Here is a 22529-nt window from a genome sequence, read left to right as displayed (position 1 = left end):
AGAACATTCCACTCAGTGACAGAACCAACTTACACAGCCTTCTGAAGTGCAGATGGAACATTTATCAGCATGGATAATATTATGGGCCATAAAAATAAATTTTAGTACATTTCGAAGGATGAAGTTGTATATAGTATGTTTCATGAGTATAGTGGAATTACATTGAAAAGAAGTAACAGATCCTTGGAAACAGAAAATATTTAGATGCTATCATATGTATAATTCATGATTGAAAGAAGAATCTAGGAAGTTTGAGTGGAATAAACTAGAAAAGAAAGGTCTGAGTTCCTACCCTAAAAAGGAGGGAGGGATTAAACATAAAGTAAGTAGGTGGCTGGGCGTGGTGGCGCACGCTTGTAATCCCCAGGCTTGGGAGCCGGAGACAGGAGAATTGTGCTGGTTCAAAGCCAGCGTTGCTGGCTTAGGAGACCCTGTTTCCAAATAAAAATATAAATTAGGTCTGGGAGTGTAGCCCAGAGGTTGAAGGTATCTGTAAATCAGTAAACTAGCTAAGACTCATCATGACAAAGAGAAGACAGAAATTACTAATATATAGAATAAGAAAGTTGATATCACTATCACTGCAGATTTTACAGATATTGAAAAGGCACTATCATAACTTTTGTGGGGGGGGATACTAGGGATTGAACCCAGGAACATTCTACCTCTGAGCTAAGCACTCTGCCCTTTTTACTTTTTGTTTTGAAACAGGGTATTACTAGGTTGCTGACAATCTCACTATGTTGGCAATACTGTCCTTGAACCTGTAATCCTCCTGTCTCCTAAGTACTAAAATTACAGGTATGGTGGTATACACTTGTAATCCCAGCTTTTGGGAGGCTGAGATAGGAGGATCAAGTTCAAGGACAGCCTCAGCTACTTAGTGAGGCCCTTTGCTACTCAGCGACACCCTCTTTCAAAATAGAGAGTAAAAATAGGGCTGGGGGTGTAGCTCGTAGGTAGAATGCCCGTGAGTTCCATCCCCAGTACTGAATAAAGAAAGAGAGAAAGAAAGAAAAGAAAGAAAGAAAGAAAGAAAGAAAGAAAGAAAGAAAGAAAGAAAGAAAGAAAGGTAAGTTGACGGATTGGATGAAATGGACAAATTCTTTGAAAGATACAAATTGCCTAGAAAATCTGAATGGTCCTATGTCAAAATGCCATTGAAAATTTAATGATAACTTTTATCATCAAGAAAACTCTGTACCCAGAGGCTTTCACTGGAGATTTTTGCCAAATGTTTAAGGACAAAATAATAGGATTACTATGTAGACTTTCTCAGAGAAGTTCAAGTGGAAGGAATCCTTCTTAGCTCATTGTATCAGGTGAACATTATCCTGATACCAAAACCAAAGAAAGATAGGAGAAAAAATTACGAACTAACATCACTCACAAAAGTGGGTGCAAAAACACTAAAATAATTTTAACAAATTGAATCTAACTATAGGATGATACATTATTACTAAATGGGGCTTTTTCTTAGAATTCAGGGCTAGTTTAGCATTCAAAAAAAATCAATCAGTATAGTTCATTATATGACAAATTACATGTCAGTAAAGGAAAAGAAAATTAGCATCCATTTCTTTCTTTCTTTCTTTCTTTTTTTTTTTTTTTTTTTTTTTGCAGGTCTGGGGATGGAACCCAGAGGCTTTGACCTCTGAGCTATACCCCTGCCCAATTTTTTATTCTTTATTTTGAAACAGGGCCTCACTGAGTAGCGAAGGGCCTCACTAAGTAGCTGAGGCTGTCCGCGAACCGTGATCTTCCGGTTTCAGCCTCCTGAATGCTGGGATTACAAGTGTGCACCACCATGCCCGGCTAACATCCATTTCTGATTCAGTGCATACATGCGCGCGCGCACACACACACACACACACACACACACACGCACACACACTTAGCAAAGTGGAAGAGAAAGGAGTTTCTCAATATCTGATAAAGGGTATCTACCAAACCCTATATTTAGTAGTGTATATATGGTGAAAAGCCGAATCATTTTTAATCACTAAGATCAAGGGTAAGACAGGAATGTGTACTTTTGCCACTTCTGTTTATCTTTGTATTAGATTTTTGCCTGGGAAGTCAGACAAGAAAAAGAAATTGTAGGCCTCCATTGGAAAGAAATAAATCATTTTATTCATAGATGACCTAATCATTCACAAAGAAAAGCTGAGAAAATCTACCAAAAAAAAAAAAAACGATTGGAACTATTAAGTCAATTTAGCAAAGGTCACAGGGGGTAAAGAACACTACAAAAATCCATTGTATTTCTGTATTGTAGCAATAAACAATCAGATTGAAATTTCAAAATATCACTTAGAATAGCATCGAGGAATATGAAACAGTGATGAGATTGACAAAGGAAATGAAAGACAAGCTGTAAAATATTGCGTAGAAATCAAAGCGCCAAGTGAGTGGGAGATAAACATTGTTCATAGACACTGTCCAAAGGATGAAAAGGCAAACTATGGGCAAGGAGGAAATCTGTAAAGCATTTGTCATAAAGATTGCATTCAGGATGTATAAAGAACTCTCAGAGCTAGCAGTAAGAACACAAACAATTCATTAAAAAGTGGCACAGATTTGAGGATATGCTTCACCAAAACACCTGTGCACATGGCGGCAGATAAGCCCTGGACAAGAGGATGCTAATCAGGGATCGCCGAGGGATTGCGAAGTAAAGCGGAAGTGAGATGCCACTCCTGAAAACACTGGCCGTCCCAGATGTTGAGAATGCAGAGCAGCTGACGTGCTGAACATATGAGGTGGTACAACCACTCTGGAAAAGTGGCAGCTTGCCGGCGTGGTGCACACTTATCCCCGCGCTTGGGAGGCGGAGGAGGCGGAGACAGGAGGATCGCGCAGGTTCAAAGCCAGTCTTGCTGGTTTAGGAGACCCTGTTTCCAAAAAAATATATATATACATATACATATACATATACGTATATGTATATGTCTGGGAATATAGCCCTGAGGTAAAAGGGTTTCCAGGAACCCCAGTACCACCAAAAGAAAAAAAAAGAAAGAAAAGTAGCAGTTTCTTAAAGGCTAAATTTAAACCAACCATAAGATCTAACCACTCCACTCCTAAGTATTTATCCATGAGAACAAGAAATATATATCTGCACAAAGACATGTTTGTAAATGTTAATAACAGCTTCATTTGTAATTGGGATCCATCCATATAATGAAGTAGTGCTCGGCAATGAAAAGTAATGAACTATCGCTCTGCATAGAGTGGATAAATAGTGAAATAATTATGTCCAGTGAAAGAAGCCAGGTTATAGAGTACATGATACATGATTCTCTTTATACACGACTCTAGAAAATGAAACTAGCCCATTACAAAATTCAGTGGTTACTTTAGGATTCTCTGTGACCTGTGGAAATAAGTGGGCAGGTGAAGAGAGGGGGTGAAGGCACAAGGAAAGTTTGGGTGGCGATGGGTACCTTCACCATCTTGATTCTTTGTTTCATGGATGTGTATGTATAAGCAAGTTATATACTTCATATATGTTTAGTGTATTGTATGTCAGTTATAACTCAATAGAGAATAAATAAGTAAGATGGCCCAAGTACCAAATGGGACAGATGTGGCTTAGAAACCACACATGTATACCCAGAGAGTAGATAATGTAACACAACATCCAGAAAGGCTGTTAAAAGGCCAGTCACAATAGCAGAAATGCACGATTTAAATTCTGCTCTTGTAGGCGGGTCCTCACTTGGGTAGGTGAGGGAACTGAGTATGGAGAGGAGTAGGCAGGCTGGCGTGGAAATTCACAGCTCTGCACGAGGAGCAGCTGATTGGATTAGGAGCACACAGGACTGAGTGGAGTGACGGAGGGGTGCGTGCTCGCTCCAGTGAGGTGTGACAGAGGGGGCACTGGAGGGGGACGCGCGCTGGCTCCAGTGAGGTGTGACGGAGGGGGGCGTGCTCGCTCCAGTGAGGTGTGACAGAGGGGGCGCTGGAGGGGGGCGCGTGCTGGCTCCGGTGAGGTGTGACGGAGGGGGGTGTGTGCTAGCTCCAGTGAGGTGTGCAGGGCATGTGCCGTAAGGCAGGGCTGGCCTGTTCTGGATGGTGCAGGAAACAGCTCAGACATGTGAGTGGAAGCGTAAGAGTTTAATTTCACCTTAATATTACGAAAAGTAATAGGTGAGAATTGGCTTCCGTAGGAATTTCCTCTGTTTGGAGAGGTAATGGCATGGACTAGATATGAACACTACTCGAGTTGTGAAAGGAACCCAGTGCTGCACAGCTGGGGCACGCTTCCACTGGTACACCAGCCTTTGCAGGAGCTTTGTAGGGAGCTTCCATCTTGTTTCTGTTGCTATGCTCATGATAGAATGCAGAGCACTGCTGCTTCTTTACTAACCCATTACATTATACATTAGAGTCAGAGATGGAGTTCGTGCCTGGCTCTGCCCAACCCAGGGTAAAATTATGTTTCTGGGTTAGCATTATACCATGGGCATTTCCCCCTTGTTTCTTTTGATCCTTTAGACAAAATGATGAGTATATTAGTTTTACTTTTCTTTATATTGTACATGGTTGACATGTTAAGAATTGTGTCTGATACAAAGTCCTTCAGACTTTGCCACAGCTTTTTAAAAGAATTTGTATAAAACTGATTTTCTTACACCTTTTTTTTTTTTTAAGGAAAAAAAAGGTTAATCTCACCGTCTTTATTTTTAGGTAATTGACAGGTGGGGATAGGATGGGACTTTTTCATTCACTGCCAACAGCCAAACAGATGCAGTGTGTGTAATGACTATTTACAGTCTGCCCACTACACGCTGTGTAAAGAAGCCAAGCCGCCTGGCGCGGCCTGCGCTTGGTTTCCTTCATCGCCGTGCATGCGCGTTCACTGGGTTGAGGAGTTACTCGGCCTCCGGAGGATCGGTTCACTGGCGCATGTAAGGGCTGTCAGTAGCCTTTTCCTAGCACGGCCACCTAACAGTGAGTCACGGTTACTAAACTTGTTTAAAGCAGTCTTTGACACCAGGAGGTTATTAATAGGTTTTTCTTAGTCCATGATCTTTCAGCTTAGAATACTTAGATGTTTTCTGTAGTAAAGAAGTTGGGAGGCTGGGGTTTAAAAAGTATTTAGCATAGCAACTAAGGTGATAATGGACTTTTCTCATAAATGTCAGTTTACTGTTAGATTGTATCTCACAGTTTTGTTTTCATATACATAGATATCAGAGCTCTTTTTTTTTTTTTTTTTTTTTTTTGTGGGTCTGGGGATGGAACCCAGGAGCATTCAACCTCCGAGCTACACCCCTGCCCTATTTTTTTTATTCTTTAGTTTTGAAACCGAGTCTCACGGAATTGCAGAGGGCCTCACTAAGTAGCTGAGGCTGTCCGCGAACTGCAATCCTCCAGTCAGCCTCCTGAATGCTGGTATTACAAGCGTGCGCCACTGCGCCCTGCTCAGAGCTTTTTTTTTTTTCAAATGAGGTCATTTAATCCTTTTTTGAGAAAGAATTGATATAGAAGGTCATAAATACAGGTGGTATATATTTAGACGACATATTTTAAATGATTTTTTTTTTTCCTGGTGGTACTGGGGTTCCTGGAAGCCCTTCTACCTCTGGGCTACACTCCCAGACCTATTTTTTACAGTTTTATTTTGGAAACAGGGTCTCCTAAGCCAGCGCGCGCGGCTGGCTTCTAACCTGCACGATCCTCCTGTCTCTGCCTCCCAAGCGCGGGGATTACAAGCGTGCGCCACCATGCCCGGCAAATGATTATTATTTTAAGAATGGGATTAAAGGAACAAAAACCAGAAAATGTTAGACAAAAGCAACAAGAGATTGAGGTGACTTGTAGGGATGGAGATGGAGATGGGAAGAAGAAAGGCTAGAGATGTAAGTTTTGATAGATTGGAAGGACCTCATATGCAGCCTAATTGGAAAAATGCATCGGGGGATCCCACGTGCCCGTCTCCCATTTCCTACAGTGGTTACATCTCACATAACTTTATCCAATATGAAAACCAGAGCGTTAGCCTTGGCCTTACTCAGCCTTCACCAGCTCTCCAGTGTGTGGGTATGGGCCTAGCCCTGTGCAGTTTTATTACATGTGCAGCCATGTGATTATTTTGTAACCACCACTACATTCATAATATAAGTTTTTTCCATCACCACAGCTCTCTCGCTACCAGTATAGCCAAGCCCATCCCTATCCCTGCCAGCAACCAATAATCTGTTCTGCAAATCTATAATATTTGTCATTTCAAGAATGTTACACAAATAGACTCATAATATGCAGCCTTTTGAGATTGGCTTTTTTTCCAGTCTGCATGATTCCCATGAGGTCTCTGCCAGCAGCCGCATCACTGTTCACGGCTTCTGATTGCTAAGTGGTGCTCCGTTCCATGGAGCACTGCGCTGAGTCTAGACACCGACCTGTTGAAGGACTGTGGGGCTATTTCTTCTTTGGGGCTCTTAAATATAAAGCTTCTGGACACATTTCTCTACAAGTTCTTATGAAAACATGTTTTTATTCCTCTGGAATGCATGTTCATGCCTGCAGTCCTATCTCAGGGATTGCAGGCATGCACTACCATGCCCAGCTTTGTTTGTTTATTTGTTTTTGCTCTGAGGCCTCACTGTTGCTGAGGCTGACCTCACACTCTTGGGTTCAGACAGTCCTGCCACAGCCTCACGAGTGGCAGGACTACAGGAAGGGGCCACCTCACCTGCCTTGCTGTATTTTCTAATGGGAAAGCAGCAGTGAAAAGTCTCACTGCTGCAGTGATGATGTGCGCTACCCTAGACTGGAAGTCGTTACCTGTCTCTCTGGTGGAAGAGAAGTTCATTCTGATGCTGTCGATAGTGAGGTGAGCGTTAGATGTGAACTTGGAGACATTGGTTAATGCTTAAGTTGATCCTATAACTCAGTTCTAGAATATCTCATTCATTGTCTATGGAAGCCCAGGTGCTTTCCTAGTGTAACACGCCTGGCCCCAAGGAACGCATACTTCTCGGCAGAGAACCTTGATTCTGAGAAACTGCCCAGCGCTGGAATCCTCGCGGCTCTGCTCACCCTCATCTAGGTTTCCAGACTCTGCTGGCCAGGCGCACGGTGAGCTGCTTCTCAAGAACCCACTGAGAAAGCAGTTGGCACAGTAAGCTCTGTCCTTCCTTCCTAAGGCGTAAGCAGCCAGAGGACAAGCCTCATGGCTTGCTTTCCAGTCACGAGGGGCTATTCCCTCACATGTGTCTTTTCTTGAACAGTTGGCTAATAAAGCAGCCTGCCCATGAAACCTAATGTGAGGCTTCCTGGCTCATACAAGAGTAGCCTTTGCGCCTCAGGACATCATGTCCAATCACTGAACACTTGCAGACAGCCAGTTAACAAAACCACGAGGTCATTCCACGTGCAAATCACCATCTTAGACACGAGGGCAAGGGTGTACATACGCCCTTTCCAGGGCACTGGCTGTGGTAGGGAAGTGAGAGGCCACGGGAGACGTTGGAGCACCACAAGGCCCGCCGTGAAAGAAGATCCTAGCTTCTGTAGGCATCAGGAGAGAATCCAGCTGAGAGTGGAGCCAGGGAGTGGGAACACTCAAGCTTCCAGCTGGAGCAGAGAGTGAGGCTCCAGGGCAAGGAGTGGACGTGGATGATAGAGCAGCAGAGTTGAAGGCCTTGTTTGGAATTTCAAATCTTAAGAAATGGAAGGAGCTGGGCGTGGTGGCACACGCTTATAATCCCAGCATTTGGGAGGCTGAGACAGGAGGATTGTGGTTCCCAGCCAGCCTCAGCTACTTAGTGAGACCCTTTGCAACTTAGACCCTGTTTCAAGATAAAGAATAAAAAATAGGGCTGGGAGTGTAGCTCAGATGTAGAATGCCCCTGGGTTCTATCGAAAGAAAGAAAGGAAGGAAGGAGGGAGGGAGAGAAAAGAAGAGAAGAGAGGATTGGGCTGGAGATATAGCTCAGGGGTGGAGCACTTGCCTAGCATGTGCAAGGCCCTGGGTTCAATGTCCAGTATAAGAGAGAAAAGTGAGGAAGGAAAGGGAGGGATCTTGGAGGTGCCCTGGTCCAGCCGCTTAGTCATCAGGAGGCCCAGTAAGACCCAGAGTACGCCTGCGAGCCCCACAACTGAAAAGGCTGTACAGGAGGGACTTGGCACGGCCAGCCTCCTGCTGCTGCAGTGAGCTCTCCTCACCAGCTTCCTAGATGTTTCATATATTATCTAACTACAATGCAGTGCCCAGACGCAGGAAAGGAGCCTTGATGCAGTACTATTAATGCACAGACATTTCTTCAGGTCTCTCCAGTTGTCCTGATTGCCTTTTTCTGGATCAGCATCTGATTCAGAGTCGCACATTATTTGTAGTTGAACTTCCTTAGTCTCCTCTAATCTGAAAGAAGTTCTCAATGTTTCTTTGTTTCTTTTTTCTTTCTTTTTTTTTTGGTATTTATGAACTGGACACTTAAAATTTTTGTAGAATGTTCCTTGATTTGGGTTTAGCTGGATGTTTTCTCATGATTCGTGTAGATTATGCATTTGGGGCAAAACATACCCCAGCGTGATGCGGCACCCTTACAGGGCGCCCTGTCAAGAGCCCTCTATCAGTAATCTCGTCCCTGACAGGCTCATATCCACGTTGATCACTTGGTTAAAGTGGATTCTTCACTGTAAAGTTACTAGGTTTTTTTGTCATATCAGTAAATAACTCAGGGGACTGGTCATCTTTTTGAAAAGTTTTTATTATAATTGTGTTGCTAGAGTTGAGCCAGAGGATGGCAGAGTACATAAAGATGAAGCAAGGAAACTGAGAATGTCTTAGTTAGAAAGTCTTGGAGGAGTGAAGCGAGATGTTCAGGTGTGGAGTAGAGAGAGAGACCAGGAGCCTCTGGAGGAAGGTGGAGCTGTTTTGAAACACATTGCGAGGATTGCTGGTTGGAAACCACCCAGTGGAAAGGAATGCTTCTAAGCGTAAATGAAGGCGTGGAATGGCATGAAGATCAGGGGACCTCTCGCTTCCCTGCAGAAAAGCAGCCCAAGACTCTGAGGGAGAAAGAGATATGGAACTCCCAGCCTGGGCAGCCCAGCAGAGTAGAGAACACGGGTGATTTCAGCAGCTTGCAGAGGGAGGCGATGATGTGGCTTGCTCAGGAGGTACGAGGAGACGGACTGGGAAGTGCAGATGAGAAGGATGTGGCCAGGGAGGTGAGAGCATCTTGACATGACCAAACAGGCGGGCGGGGGGAGGGGCAAGTGTGGTCACCAACCTAAACATGAAGGCAGGAGCCAGGTCAAGTCTAAACAAGCAGGGCGTGCCAGGCGTGGGTGTCACACTTGTCATCTCAGCCTTCAGGAGGCTGAGACAGGAGGATCCAGGTTCCCTCCAGCCTCAGCTACTGAGTGAGGCCCTTTGCAACTCAGTGAGACCCTGTTCCAAAATAAAGAATAAAAAATAGGGCTGGGGGTGTAGCTTGGAGGTTGAATGCCCCTGGGTTCCATCCCCAGTACTGCAAAAAAAAAAAAAAAAAAAAAAGAATTGTGAAGCATTGAGAGAAGTCTGGAGTGGGGCAGGTAGAAGGTGAAAGTGCTCCTCTCTCTTCCCCAGCGTGGACAGCGCTCAGCGTGGTGTGTGTCCTTCAGACTCTTGCCATGCGATGCCAGGAAGTTAGCCTGCACACTGAGCGTGAGGCAATCACAGCGAGACTTACCTTTGAACTCACGTCGCCCGCAAGACACTCGACGGTGTGGGTATGTGGCGATGCATGCTTTGAGGCACAGCAGATACTTCCTCCAGCACTGAAGCCCTGCTCTCTCCAGCTGAGGACCAGGCACCGGAGCTGGCTCGCACTGGGCCAGCTCGAGGGGAAGGGCCGTGCTTTGAGCTGCACGTGCACGCTACACAAGCTCAGGGCACTTGGTCTTGAGCAGAATGGCCAGCATCATGGATTTGTCGGCCAGTCCTTTCCCTGCCACTCCACGCGGCCGCCCTGTCAGGTAGATGTGTGCTGTGACTCGTCCATTCATCAGCCCTCTTCCTTCAAATTGTAGCTGTCTTCTTATCTTTTGAGTGAGTTGTTCCTTTGCCCATTCTTTAAGGAAAGTCTTTTTCTTGGCCAGTACTAGACAGTTTTTGATTCCTAATTCTGGCGGTTTTTTCTTTTCCTTTATCAGTAACTAAAATCATGATTTTGCTTTGCTTATCCAGTGACCCAGCAGTCCTGGGAGTGGTTAAGAGGTAGGAGTTCACATTGCATGTATTTCTCTCCCACATGTGTTATTTCTAGGAGTAAAGCAGTTATGCAGTGTCCTATTCTTCTTATGACTGGAGTTAAGTGTTTCGTACACTGTCTGCTTGGTGGAGCAGTGTCTTGGGAGGTAGAGTCTGGTGTGTGTGTGTGTGGTACTGGGGGTGGAACCCAGGGGCTTTCTACCTCCGGGCTATACTCCCAGACCTATTTTCTATTTTATTTGGAAACAGGGTCTCACTAAGTTGCTGAGAGCCTCACTCAGTAGCTGAGGCGGGCTTTGAACCTGTGCATCCTCCTGTCTCAGCCTCCCCAGCACCAGGATTGATTATAAGTGTGCCCACCATGTAGCTTTCTTAGTGAAATGACAGAGTCGTCTTCATTTCAGTTCCTCTATCTATACTACATTTTTAAGGAGCCTCCTGACCTCAGTGTAGTAACACCAGATTTCCCAACACCAAGTTGTAGTCTGGGTTTACATTCCTGTGGCCGGGTGTGTTGTGGTTGAGTATGTATGGACACCTGCACACACTGGGCTCCTAGTGAGGCAGAAGAAAACAGTTATGTAGAAATCATAAGGAAAGTAGACAACATACAGAAATGCATAATTACCTAACAGAAGTCATCTGAAGAAGGCTGTGGTGGCACCAGACCACATGGTGGGATTTGCTCAGAAGGACTTCTGATGGAGCGCTCATTAGCTCAGCAAGGAAGGAGGGGTGAGAGCTGGCCAGGAGGTCGAGCAGAGCAGTTCAGGCACGGGAGACCCCACATGTGCGAGGACTGAGGGGCCCGTGTGGCCGCGCTGGGGAGTGGGTAGCAGGGAGGAGTTGAGGTACAGGGTGAATGTGAGCAGGAAGGCCAGGCCTACAGGGCTTCATAGGCCATGTTATGAGGGGATTCGCCTCATCCTAAGAGCCCAGAGAGTCACTGAGCGTTTAGGCAGAGGGAGCGTCCAAATCTGCATGGTAGGAAAGGAGCACCGTAGTTGTGATGTGGAGAATGGATTCTAGGAGCCGGCGGAATGCAAGGGTCAGTCAGCAGGCTGTTGCATTTATGGGGACTTTGGTTTAGATAGTGACATAGCCGTTGGTAGAAGGATTGGGGAGAGTTGTAACAAATTAGCTCTTGGGGCAGAGTGAGGGAGAGGGAAGAGCTGAGGAAGAGCCTGGGCTTATGGCATGGACAAGAATACTCCTAGTGGGTCATTACCTCAGGTAGTAAGGGAAGGATACAGCACTGGGAGACACTCTTGAGTTCTGTGAAATGATTTAGATGCATTAGGGTTGGGGATCTGAGACCTCCAAGTGGAAACATTCTGAGTCGACTGCTCAATATACTGGGAAGGCCTGGGAGAAAAGAGCTGGATTAGAGCGAGGCCTCGGAGGTAGGTGCATCTAGGGGCTGATCAGAGCAGCGTGTGAGAATGGGCACGCCAAGAGGAGCTGCCAGGAGGGAGGGCCTACCACCCTGCCTGGGGGGATGCTTAATATTTGAATGGCCTGCTCTCGGAGGATGAACCAAAACGGAGCAGTCAGAGAGACAGGAAGGAAGGTTAAGGTGATGAGCAGTCAGGAGGACGGAGCAGCAGTGTTGGAAGGAGGGTGCAGTCACTCCCGGCAGTGCCAAGAGCGCATGCTCAGTGAGCACAGAGGATCGACTTGGTGCATACAGCTCAGCCTCCGGTGACCAGCCAGAAGCTGTCAGGTGGGTGTCGAAGCCCTCCGGGGTTGGGCTGTGGAGTGAATGGACAGTGTGAACTTGGCAAACCCCAGTGAATGTGTCAGGAGAGCTCATTACGAGTGGGCAGCCGCCGAGTGGGGGTTTGCAGAGTCCAAGGAGAGCCTTCTTGATTTTGCTAAAGGGAGTCCTAAATCATGCTATAAATGGGTAGGGGAAGTCAGGTGAGGGGCAGTTGGCTGTCCAAGGAGATGAGATATGGTGAGCTCCTGAAGGGGCAGGAAGGGATAGGATTCAAAAGCAAGTGGCCTAGAGCCGGGTGTGGTGGCGCACGCTTGTAATCCCCGCGCTTGGGAGGTGGATACAGGAGGATCGTGCAGGTTCGAAGCCAGCCGCGCTGGCTTAAGAGACCCTGTTTGCAAGTAAAATATAAAATAAGTCTGGGAGTGTAGCCTGGAGGTAGAAGGGTTCCACCCCCAGTACTACCAAAAAAAAAAAAAAAAAAGCAAGTGGCCTATACTGTAGGTAGAAAAGTGGGATTCCATTAGCGTTTCCTCCCACCCACAGTGTGGTGACAGTGCCACGGGGTGGGTTGCACAGGAGTCCACTCACTAACTAGGAAGTACCAAAGGTAACTTAGTTCTAATTATGCCCCCACTTCTCTCCTCTCTTTAAAAAAAAAAAGTACAGCTTTATTGAGATAAAATTCACACACCATTCAGTTCACCTATTTATAATGTGCATTTCAGTGGTTTTTGGTTTATTCACAGATGTGCAACCGTAACCACAGCCAATTTTAGAACATTTCATTGTCTGGGGAGGGTGTACCCTTTAGCTACCAAGCATCTCTTTTTTTCTCAGTCACCTGTTTTTGTCAGAAGAGAACATGGAATATGTCCTAAATACAAGATTAAACTCACATAGTTATTTCAAATTAAAACTGAAGAGCTACTAAGACCTTTAAAACTTTGGTCTAACCAGAAAAGCAAGAGGCCGAGACCTGCTACTGTGAGGTTCACTGGTGTTAAAGCTTACTCATAGTCTTACCTGTCAGAATCTTCTGAGAAATAAAGATGAATGAAATGGAATTGAAAAGCCACATGTGTAGGTATAAGTGGCTGAGCAGTCATCCCCAAACATTATCATCATTACGGAAAGAGAAGGTTGCGCTAAAGACATGATGCTGGGCTCCATTTGTGGTTCCTTTCTCGGCATTTTGGTCTATGATTGAGGCAGGCCATGACCATAGGCATACCCGGGAGATTGTTTGTTTTGTGGTACTGGGAATTGAACCCAGCGCGCCACTGAGCTACACCTCAGCCTTTTTTATTTTTATTTTCAAACAGGGTCTCCCTCTGTTAACGTGCACTGACCTCAAACCTCTTATCCTCTTGTCTCAGCCTCCCTAGCACTGGGATTGTAGGCATGTACCACTGGGCCTGGCCACCTGTGAGATCGTTAGATGGTTCAGATGAGAGAGCTATAGGTGATATACTGGATGTCCTTCAGAATCCAGAAATACTTCCGCAATCGTGAATGGTGGGCTAATGAGATTAAAGACAGAGTTAGGCCTTCATTGAAAGGCCATTCACTCTAGTGTAAGAACAACACTTGCAAAGATCAGGCTTTAATTAAAGTGCCTGTGAAAGCCAACGAGGTCTATTTGGTTCACTCTTAAGCTTTCTGAGTTGATTATGTGATGTAATTCCCAAATTTCTTGAGGTACTGATCTGTGTCGACATTTGTGGTGTTCTGGTGCCTTTTGAGTCATTCTACCTGCGATGGGTTGAGTCATTGGCCCTGCCTTCTTAGAAGGATAACTGGAGCTGACAGTTTAGAGAAGACCAGCTGGCTGCCTTTAAACAGGAGCTGTGTGGGGAGGAAAGATGGGCTCCTGCCCATCTGCAGGGCAGGCCCCGGCCAGCAGACAGTACAGTGAGGCACTGTTCACCTCCTCACAAAACTGTCTAACAGTTATCTGATTCTGAAACCTGCCAAATACTGCACTGCTGTACACTGGAAATATTCAGGGTGAAGCAACATCACTTGGTTAGAAGATCGTAAAAGAGCCAGGTGTGGTGGCGCACACTTGTAATCCCAGCACTTCAGAGGCTGAAGATAGCAGGACTACAGGTTTGCAGCCAGCCCCAGCTACTTAGTGAGCCCCTCCACAACTCAGTGAGACCCTGTTTCAAAATAAAGAATAAAAAATAGGGCTGGGGTGTAGCTCAGAGGTCGAATGCCCTTGGGTTCCATCCCCAGGAAAGAAAGGGGGGAAGGGAGGGAGAAAGGGAAAGGTCTCGGAGTATAGGAGTATAGAATGCCCCCTGGGCTCAACCCCTAACACCAAAAAAAAAAGAAAAGATTAAAAGATTGTAAATGATTTTTTAAGTATTGTTTGCTGATCTGTGAATCTGTATTATTTCCCTTAGGTATATTTCTGGCCATAATGTCTCATTATGAATATATTTTCACATATATATATATATATATCTTTCATATTTCACTTGAGTCTCCTCTGCTGGTTATTAACTACAACTCTTTGTTTCTTGTGTGCTTTGTGGGTTTTTTGTGATTGTTTCAGGGTCCATAGTGTACACTGTTGACTCACTACCGTCTACCTTTGGGAAGTACTATGCTGATTCGTTGTTGTAAACAACTTCTCACCCTTCACTTCCATGGCTCCTGTTTGAACTGTTATTGACATGCATGTTTGCTCTACTTATATGTCATAACTCCAGAATACATTGCAGTTTTTGCTTTAAACAGCCAGTTCTCTTTTACAGACATCTTTAAAGACTAGGGAGAAAGTCATTTATGCTTATTCACATTACTGTCTCCAGAATTCGTGTGTGTGTGTGTGTGTGTGTGGTGGGGGTGGAACCCAGGGGCTATACTCCCAGACCTATTTTATACTTTATTTGGAAACAGGGTCTCACTAAGTTGCTGAGAGCCTCACTCAGTAGCTGAGGCTGGCTTTGAACCTGTGTGATCCTCCTGTCTCAGCCTCCCAAGCGCGGGGATTACAAGGGTGCGCCACCACGCCCAGCTAGGTTTTTCTTTAAACATATTGAATATAGTTGTAGTAACTGCTTTAACATTTGTTTATTCTGCCATCTCTGTTATTTCCAGGCCGGTTTCTTGTGGCTGGTCTCTCTTTTTTTTTATTGTATCTTCAAGTTGTGATTCTCTCCAGGCTTGTTGTTAGGCTTTGTGTGGATTTGAGAGCTTAGTCTTGGGTAATCTTGTTTAGCCCTGAGGCATAACCATCTTGGGCCTTCTACTTGACGCCCTGTGACTGTGAGGCTTTCCATTCAGGCTGAGGGAACGAGAGCTCTTTCCAGCCCTGTTCCCTCTGCTTCTGTACTGATCAGTACTCGGCTGCGGGAGCCGGTGGGCTCCAAGGCCCACACTGTCTGTGCCGTGCTCTCCTCTCTGGCCCTCTCCTCAGCTCCTCGGCCTCCTCAGCTTATGGGGTCCAGCTGCTGTGCCTGGTGGCCCTCCCTGTGTGTCCCTTCTCCCGGGAATCTCTGCCGTGCTGCCTGGAGCGCGGCATCTAAAAGTCCTCGTTCCGTGCGTCCTGTCCAGGCGTTCGTTTTTTCATGGGGGAGGTTAATCTGGCCCTGATCATCTTGGCCCGCAGTGGAAGCTCTGTACACTTTTTATTTTCTTCTGACACCTTTTGCACTCAAAGCCCTTTCAGCTTCATCCGGCCCTCCACACCTCTCCTGTCAGAAGCCGAACTTCTCTCCCTCACCCTTGGCTCGTGCTGCTCCTGTTCCCTGACTCCTGTCAGCGTCTCTTCCTTCTCAGAGTCAGCTCAGTGCCCCTGCTGGTGTTTCCCCACTTGGGGAGAGACCGAGCCTTCTCGTCTCTCTGTGTCTACACACATAAACCGAGTCTTCTGTGTTGAAGCGCACAGCATGCAGACTGCTCCTGGGCACAGATGGGGCGTACACGTAGTCTGCTTGTGTATGAGAGAAGAGATTTAGCAAGCACAAGTGTGTCAAATATTTGCTAAAATTGTTTTTCTCCTCTTATCCAACCTCTCTCCCAAAATCAGGCTACAGAAGAAGTTTCAAAAAATCTGGTTGCCATGAAAGAAATTCTGTATGGCACAAATGAAAAGGAGCCACAGACAGAAGCCGTGGCCCAGCTTGCTCAGGAGCTCTATAACAGTGGGCTCCTCGGCACTCTGGTAGCTGACTTGCAGCTCATTGACTTTGAGGTAAGAATACACTTCTTAATTTTCAAACAGAGCTCCTAGTCATAGTCCTTTACCATATATATATATTTTGTTGTTGTTGTTGTTGTTGTTGTTGTTGTTGTTGTTTCTTTTGGAACATCTTAGAATTCCCCGTTGGGCTCTTGCGCAGGGTTTCTGAGCTCTGCAGGCATGCCCAGACTGCCTGCCTCGTTAGCGGAGCCAGGCAGGACCCCCGGTACCTCAGGCCTCGCCAGGCTGTTCCCTGTGTCTCACTGCAGTGTATGTGGAGTCCTGGGTTTTTGTTTTGCCCTTTTGTTCAGGTGGTATTTCATAAAATGTTGTTCTTCAGAGCACAGTAACAGACGGCACAACTCAGTAGTCCTTGGCTCTAAGATGGCAGACAATCTAAAGAAGACTCCAGAACGCTAGAATTTTAGAAGTAGGTAAAATCTTAGAGCATCCCGTGCCTCAGACATCGTTTGTTTGCTCGACACTATTAAATTTTTAAATTAGCATAATGTTTAACCAGCAGATCTTATTCGTAATTTTGAACTTCTGGCTTCTCTTGGACAGTTTGACTCTGGCAGTCCTGGGCCTGTAGTCCTGCCTGGCCCTCAGCTGCAGGAGAGCCGTAGCCCAGGGATCCGTGCTGGGGTTTGCTGGAGATAGCACAGCGCACTTTTCCAGCTCGAGGCCTGCTTTGCCCATTTGCATCTCCTGCCCAGCCTTGGTAGGCGTTTGAGATTTTTGCCCAAGTTTATGCAGCTGAGTCATGCTATGTTAAATGTTTAGTGAATTGAACAGTGAGAAGAATGGTCCTTGATACCAGTCTGAATAACTGTTCTGGGAAGCCTAGATGGTACTGAAGCTCTCTCACATGGTCACAGGCATTTTCCTCTTTGGCTGTCACAAGTGTGCTTAAGTCCCAGTGTTTATCAGCATGATTGATGGATGTCTGTGCAAATCCTTAAACAGATATGTGTTCGGAGAAGAGGGAAATGACAGCCACATTAAATTTTAGAGGAAGAGGAGAGGGTGTGGTTCATAAATTACTTGAATTTTTTTTTTTAACTGGGGATTAAACCTAGGGGCATTATACCTCCCAGCTATACTCCCAATCTTTTTTATTCTTTATTTTGAAGCAGGATCTCACTAAGTTGTTGAGACTACCCTCAAACCTATAATCCTCCTAACTCAGCCTCTCAAGTACTGGGATTATAGGTATGGGACACCATACTCAGCTAGAGGAAAATAAAAAGTTATTTTTGTCCTGTAGAGCAGATAGAACTGAGATATTTCTGTTTATATAGCTGCTCTCATGTGTTTTTAATAGTGTATCAAGTTCCAACAGCAATTGTATTTCACCTGCAAAGTCGGGGATGCACTGGAACATCTAGTCCCTCCCTCTTGTCTGCCTCCACCTGTCTTGCTCCCCAGGCTTGACACTGAATTCAGTACTCACTTGGGACTTGAGGAACATCAATTAAAAGGAATACGTGCCCTTGGGTCTGGTTCACGGAGCCTGCCAACAGGCGGCCATTCGGAAGCACTTGGGGCCAGTTCTCCTCTGGTCCGTTTTTGTGCAGCTTTCTGATGATAAGGTGCTCGGGGTGGTAGTGCTGCTCCTCTGTTTTCCGTCGTGGTGTAATAAGTTCTAGTCTGAACCACAATATCATGTGATACTTAGTGTGCCTCCATTATTAATCCTTATGAAATCTTTCCTAAGAACTAGTTTAACACGGGAATGTCCACTTGCCATGAAAGCCCACTGCTTCTGGAATGCTTCATGTTATTTCATTGGTAGAGTACGACAGCCCCCTTTCCATGACTAAGAATTGTGTGCGTTGTTCTAGGCACAGGCTCTTGTGAAGCCGCCTGTCCCGCTGGGGTGGGGCGCAGATCCCCGCAGATGATAAGCATGCTGCGACATGTTGTTTTCTGGATCTGAGTCAGCATGATTCTGAGCGTTAGAAATGGTTGAGATTACATGTGGAATGTAGTGAGATTTCACTTTGTCAACACAGTGTTTGTATTAAAAATAGTACACTATTAAAACTTAGAATTTGGAATTTAAAGAGACAAAATTTAATGTTTGTGAATGTTTTAAAGTCAGATGTTCAGTCACAATTATAAATATACAAGGGTATTTTTAGTTTATTTGGGAGGGTAGATGGGCATTTTGTTGCTTAGTCAGGTAAATATTTTCATGATTGTATTCCTAATAGGGCAAAAAAGACGTGGCTCAAATTTTCAACAATATTCTCAGAAGACAAATTGGTACAAGAACTCCTACTGTTGAATACATCTGCACCCAACAGAATATTTTGTTCATGTTATTGAAAGGGTATGTACAATATAATAAAATTTATATTCTTAGTTGAAAATGAAAAGGAAAGGTTGCCTTGGGGGACACAGGCTGGTGACTACGGGGAACGTTTTCTTCAGTAAGCGTGTTCTTCCATAGATCTTGAAAGCATTCTGCCCGTTAAAAATCAGCCATGAGCTGAACTGAATGCAGAAATGCCCTGTGCATGGAGTTTAAAATTAGGTGAATTAGGAGTTTTTAATTCACCATTCAAGCATGACTAAAGGAAGGAAATCCTTTGTGGTCTTATTCCTGTTCTCTAAGATTTAAAGAGTTGCGTCTCATTCCCCTCCAGCCAAGTCCTGTAGGGCGCCTCCTTCATGCGGGTCTGTGCTGTGAGGCTGAGAGCAGCCTCCAGGAGTTGCCGGGAGCTGCCTGCAGAGCTCCTGTGGGGACGGGGGCCCAGAGCTCACCTCTGCTCCACTCTCCAGCCCCCAGCTTGCTAACTCATGGCGCCTCTCCCGGAATTGTTGCAGGACCAAGCAGGCATTTATTGGGTAGTCTTGTCAGTTTAAAGCACCAAACAAAAAATCCCAAAATTGAAATGTAAAAGAAATGGAACACAAATCCTCTTCTCAGCGCTGGGCCTCTGGATGGCAGGTGGCCCCTGTTGTGCAGCGAGTTGTTCAGCAGCCCTGGAATGCCGGGCCCCTCTCACCCCAATGCGCGCTGTTCTACCCGGTGGGCCAGCGTGTCCCTGGCCTGACGGGGTGGGAATCTGCTCGCTCTCCTGCCTCGCTTCACAGCTCACCTCGATGTGAGCATTGCTCTGTGGGTATCACTTCCCCAAGTTCAGACTGTAGGCAGAGCACCAGCCAGTGCATGTTGCACGCCAGCATCTCTCTCCTCCTCTGTTCCTAACCTCCATGGTGCTTCTTCAGGTGCTGCCATACCGAATCTGTGGCATCTTATTTTTGTTCTGTTACTCCAGCGTTGCTGTATAAATGTGTAGTGAGTGGCCTGAAATTTTGGTGTTCTTAGAGTAGCTTCCAGTCACATGTCTGGATTTTTAAAGCCAGTATTTCCCTCTCCATAGAAATCAGCAATTTTAAAGATCCATAAATTAGTTAACTCTGCCTGTGAATTCCTTTTACAGTAGCAAGAAGTATGGTATACACATTGGCAGACATTATATAAAATTAAGACTTTTGAGATACATTTTAAAGTTTACTGCTCTTAGCTAGTCAGAGCAGAAACTTCCACCAGGGAGGAAAAGAAGAGACGTCTGGGGCCCGCAGCAGGGTGGTGGCAGCGCCGCCTCCCCCTTGGTTGCGGGAACCGTGCGGGCAACAGCCAGGAATAGACCGCAGCCTTCTTCCAGAACCGCGCCTCAGTGGTGCTGCTGGCACCACCTGCCCGTGCCTCCTTGCCCCTCACCTACGGCTTGACAAGACTGCGGGACCCATGGGGCAGGGTGATGATTTAAGTACCATTTACAAGCCTGACGCTATCCAGTGCCCAGCCAGGGCTCAGACTGCCTGGCATTTTACAAAACACATACATTCTACAGTCCGGTGTTTCTTCTTCTTTTATTTATTTATTTACTTTTTTTTTTTTTAGTACAAGGAATTGAACCCAGGGGTATTCTGCCTCCAAGCCCCACCCCCGCAGCCCTTTTTATTTTTGTTTGGAAGCCAGGTCTCGCTGTGTTGCTGCAGCGTAGCCTGGACCTCGCAATCCACCAGACTCCGCCTCTCAAGTGCTGGGGTCACAGGTGTGCACTGCTGCCCGCCTCGGCTTGTTTCTTTTAAATTGGATTCTGAATTTGATTGATATGGCTTACCCTTCTGTCAGTTATAATAATCAATGCCCCTCTTTTAACTTCATTTTTTGTTGAAGCAACTAGGTCATTTGATTCATAGATAGATTACATATTTGGGGTTCACATTCCAGTGGTTTCATTCTTTTGAATTGGTAGTTCTGGGTCTCAGAGCTTGGTTAGATTTAAGTTCACTTCTGGGGGCATGAGCCCTTCTTGAATGTTCCATGACTTTTATAGTACTGATTATCCCACTTAGGGTGGCATTTAGATTGACCACTGAATACCCCATCGTATAATCTGTCCAGTATGAAGTTCTCTATCAACTTTTCACCTACAGGTTTTAGTAGCCATTGAGAATCTATCTTACCTAATTCAAAATGGCAATTTCCTGATTCCACTCTTACTTCTCAATATAATTAAATGTTTTTCTTCTATAAAAAACCTCTCCTGTTGATAATTTAGTTTTCCCCAAAATACATATAAGAAAGACTGATGTCATTTAGTATAATTGTGTGCTGGCCAATTCCTTAGATGAGCATTGAGTATGTTGTTTAAACAATATTAATAGCTTGGCCTGCGCACGCGCGCTCTCTCTCTCTCTCTCTCTCTCTCTCTCTCTCTGTGTGTTATATGTATGTTGTTATGTATGTATGTATCTGTGTGTGCACGTGTTTCAGTCCATTGCAGTCATTATTTTTATGGTCAAACTTTTTTATCTTAGACTACTGGGAACTCCTTCAGGCTGGTTCCTGTGTCCTTTTGGCAAGACCTCCCTTATTCTGTGATAGCCTCCTTACTTTCTGGCACAAAATGACCACTTTGCTGGTTCTGTATGTTTCCTGCCAGACCTGGAAACAACCATTCTTTTAAGGAGTACTATCATCTTTCTTAAAAGATTTTTTGTACTTAGTTGACTGATTGTTTTAGGGTACTTATGTACAATGTGACTGTCTCCTTAGACTGCAGGTGCTTGGTGCTAGGTGTTCTGAGGTTATGCCAGTTAGCTAGTGTGCATCCTAGAGCTTGGTGCTAGTGTTGGGTTACACTTGGAAGCCAGGGGTTTTCAGTGGCCATTTAGAAGTTACCGTGCCCTCTCTCCAGTCCAGTGCTGACAGGTTGTTCAGCATAACTGCTTGCCATGTACTCACGGTTTATGGTTTAATCAGTTAGACAAGCTTGACGAACCCCATCAGAACCTGCCCAGCTTGTTTTCCAAAGCTGCCTTAGCCTGTCCGTCAGTCTCCTGCCTATTGAAGATAAGCAGAGAAGGATGTGTGAGCCATCTTGGGAGGCATTTTAATCAAGCAAGAGCCAGTCTCATGTAGCTGGCTGCCGTGCGCAGGCTGATCTTGTCTGTGAGCAAATGGACCTCACGAGGCTGACACCAAAAGCAACGGACAGGTGCTGCAGGACTTAGGAGTTAGGTTAAGGCAAAGATTGGCCAAAGGAACGGGACTTAAGATTGGAGTTCCAGGTGGTTTAGAATTTCAGAGGCAGAAAAAAGAGAGAAGCAGCTTAGTGTGTGGCCAGGCCAGAGCTCCAGGGAGGGGTGGCCGCGGTATGCAGAAAGTCAGAGTGTAGTGGCAGGTGGGGAGGTGGCCACCTTCCAGGGTGAGGGGAAGGCTAGACATTGTGCCCAGTCTCATTTTAAGTTTCTTGGGAAACAATTTTGATGTGCCGGGTGTGGTGCCGCACGCTTGTAATTCCAGCATTTGGGAGGCTGAGACAGGAGGATCCCACAGGTTTGAAGCCAGCCTCAGCTACTTAGTGAGGCTCTCTGCAACTTAGACCCTGTCTCCAAAGAAAGTATAAAATAGGTCTGGGAGTGTAGCCCAGAGGTAGGAAAGCCCCTGGGTTCTACCCTCAGTACCACCAAAAAAAAGTAAAAAAATAAAGAATAAAAAATAGGGCTGGGCCGGGCGTGGTGGCACACGCTTGTAATCCCAGCATTCGGGAGGCCGAGACTGGAGGATTGCGGTTCGCGGACAGCCTCAGCTACTTAGTGAGCCCCTCTGCAACTTAGACCCTGTTTCAAAATAAAGAATAAAAAATAGGGCAGGGGATGTAGCTTGGAGGTCAAATGCCTCTGGGTTCCAGCCCCAGCCCCGCAAAAAAAAAAAAAAAGAAAAGAAAAGAAAGAGAAAAAAGGGCCGCGGGGTGTATATCAGAGGTAGAATACCCCTGGGTTCCATCCCCAGTACCACAAAAAAAAAAAAAAAATCTGTTGACAAGCTTGTGTGCCTGCTACATGGATTGGTTAAGTGGAGCTTAAAGGAAAATACTATGAGGAAG

The 22529-nt window shown here is 45.7% G+C and overlaps 1 protein-coding gene across 3 annotated transcripts in view; it reads left to right on the top strand.

Moving 5' to 3' along the window:
- Positions 1-22529, top strand: part of CAB39 (calcium binding protein 39) — a gene marked incomplete at both ends in the record, with an annotated part of 44663 nt that overhangs the window by 8742 nt on the left and 13392 nt on the right. For 2 of the 3 annotated variants that reach the window (XM_080688916.1, XM_080688915.1), the window contains 2 exons: positions 15967-16131; positions 18336-18454. In XM_080688916.1, the coding sequence (XP_080545042.1) occupies positions 15967-16131; positions 18336-18454 (284 nt within the window). The remainder of the gene's footprint in view (positions 1-15966; positions 16132-18335; positions 18455-22529) is intronic. The other variant, XM_080688917.1, reaches the window with a different exon arrangement.

Source organism: Muscardinus avellanarius, assembly GCF_963383645.1.
Source record: "Muscardinus avellanarius genome assembly, chromosome: 2".
NCBI lineage: Eukaryota > Metazoa > Chordata > Mammalia > Rodentia > Gliridae > Muscardinus > Muscardinus avellanarius.
This window is presented reverse-complemented; position numbering and strand designations above follow the sequence as displayed.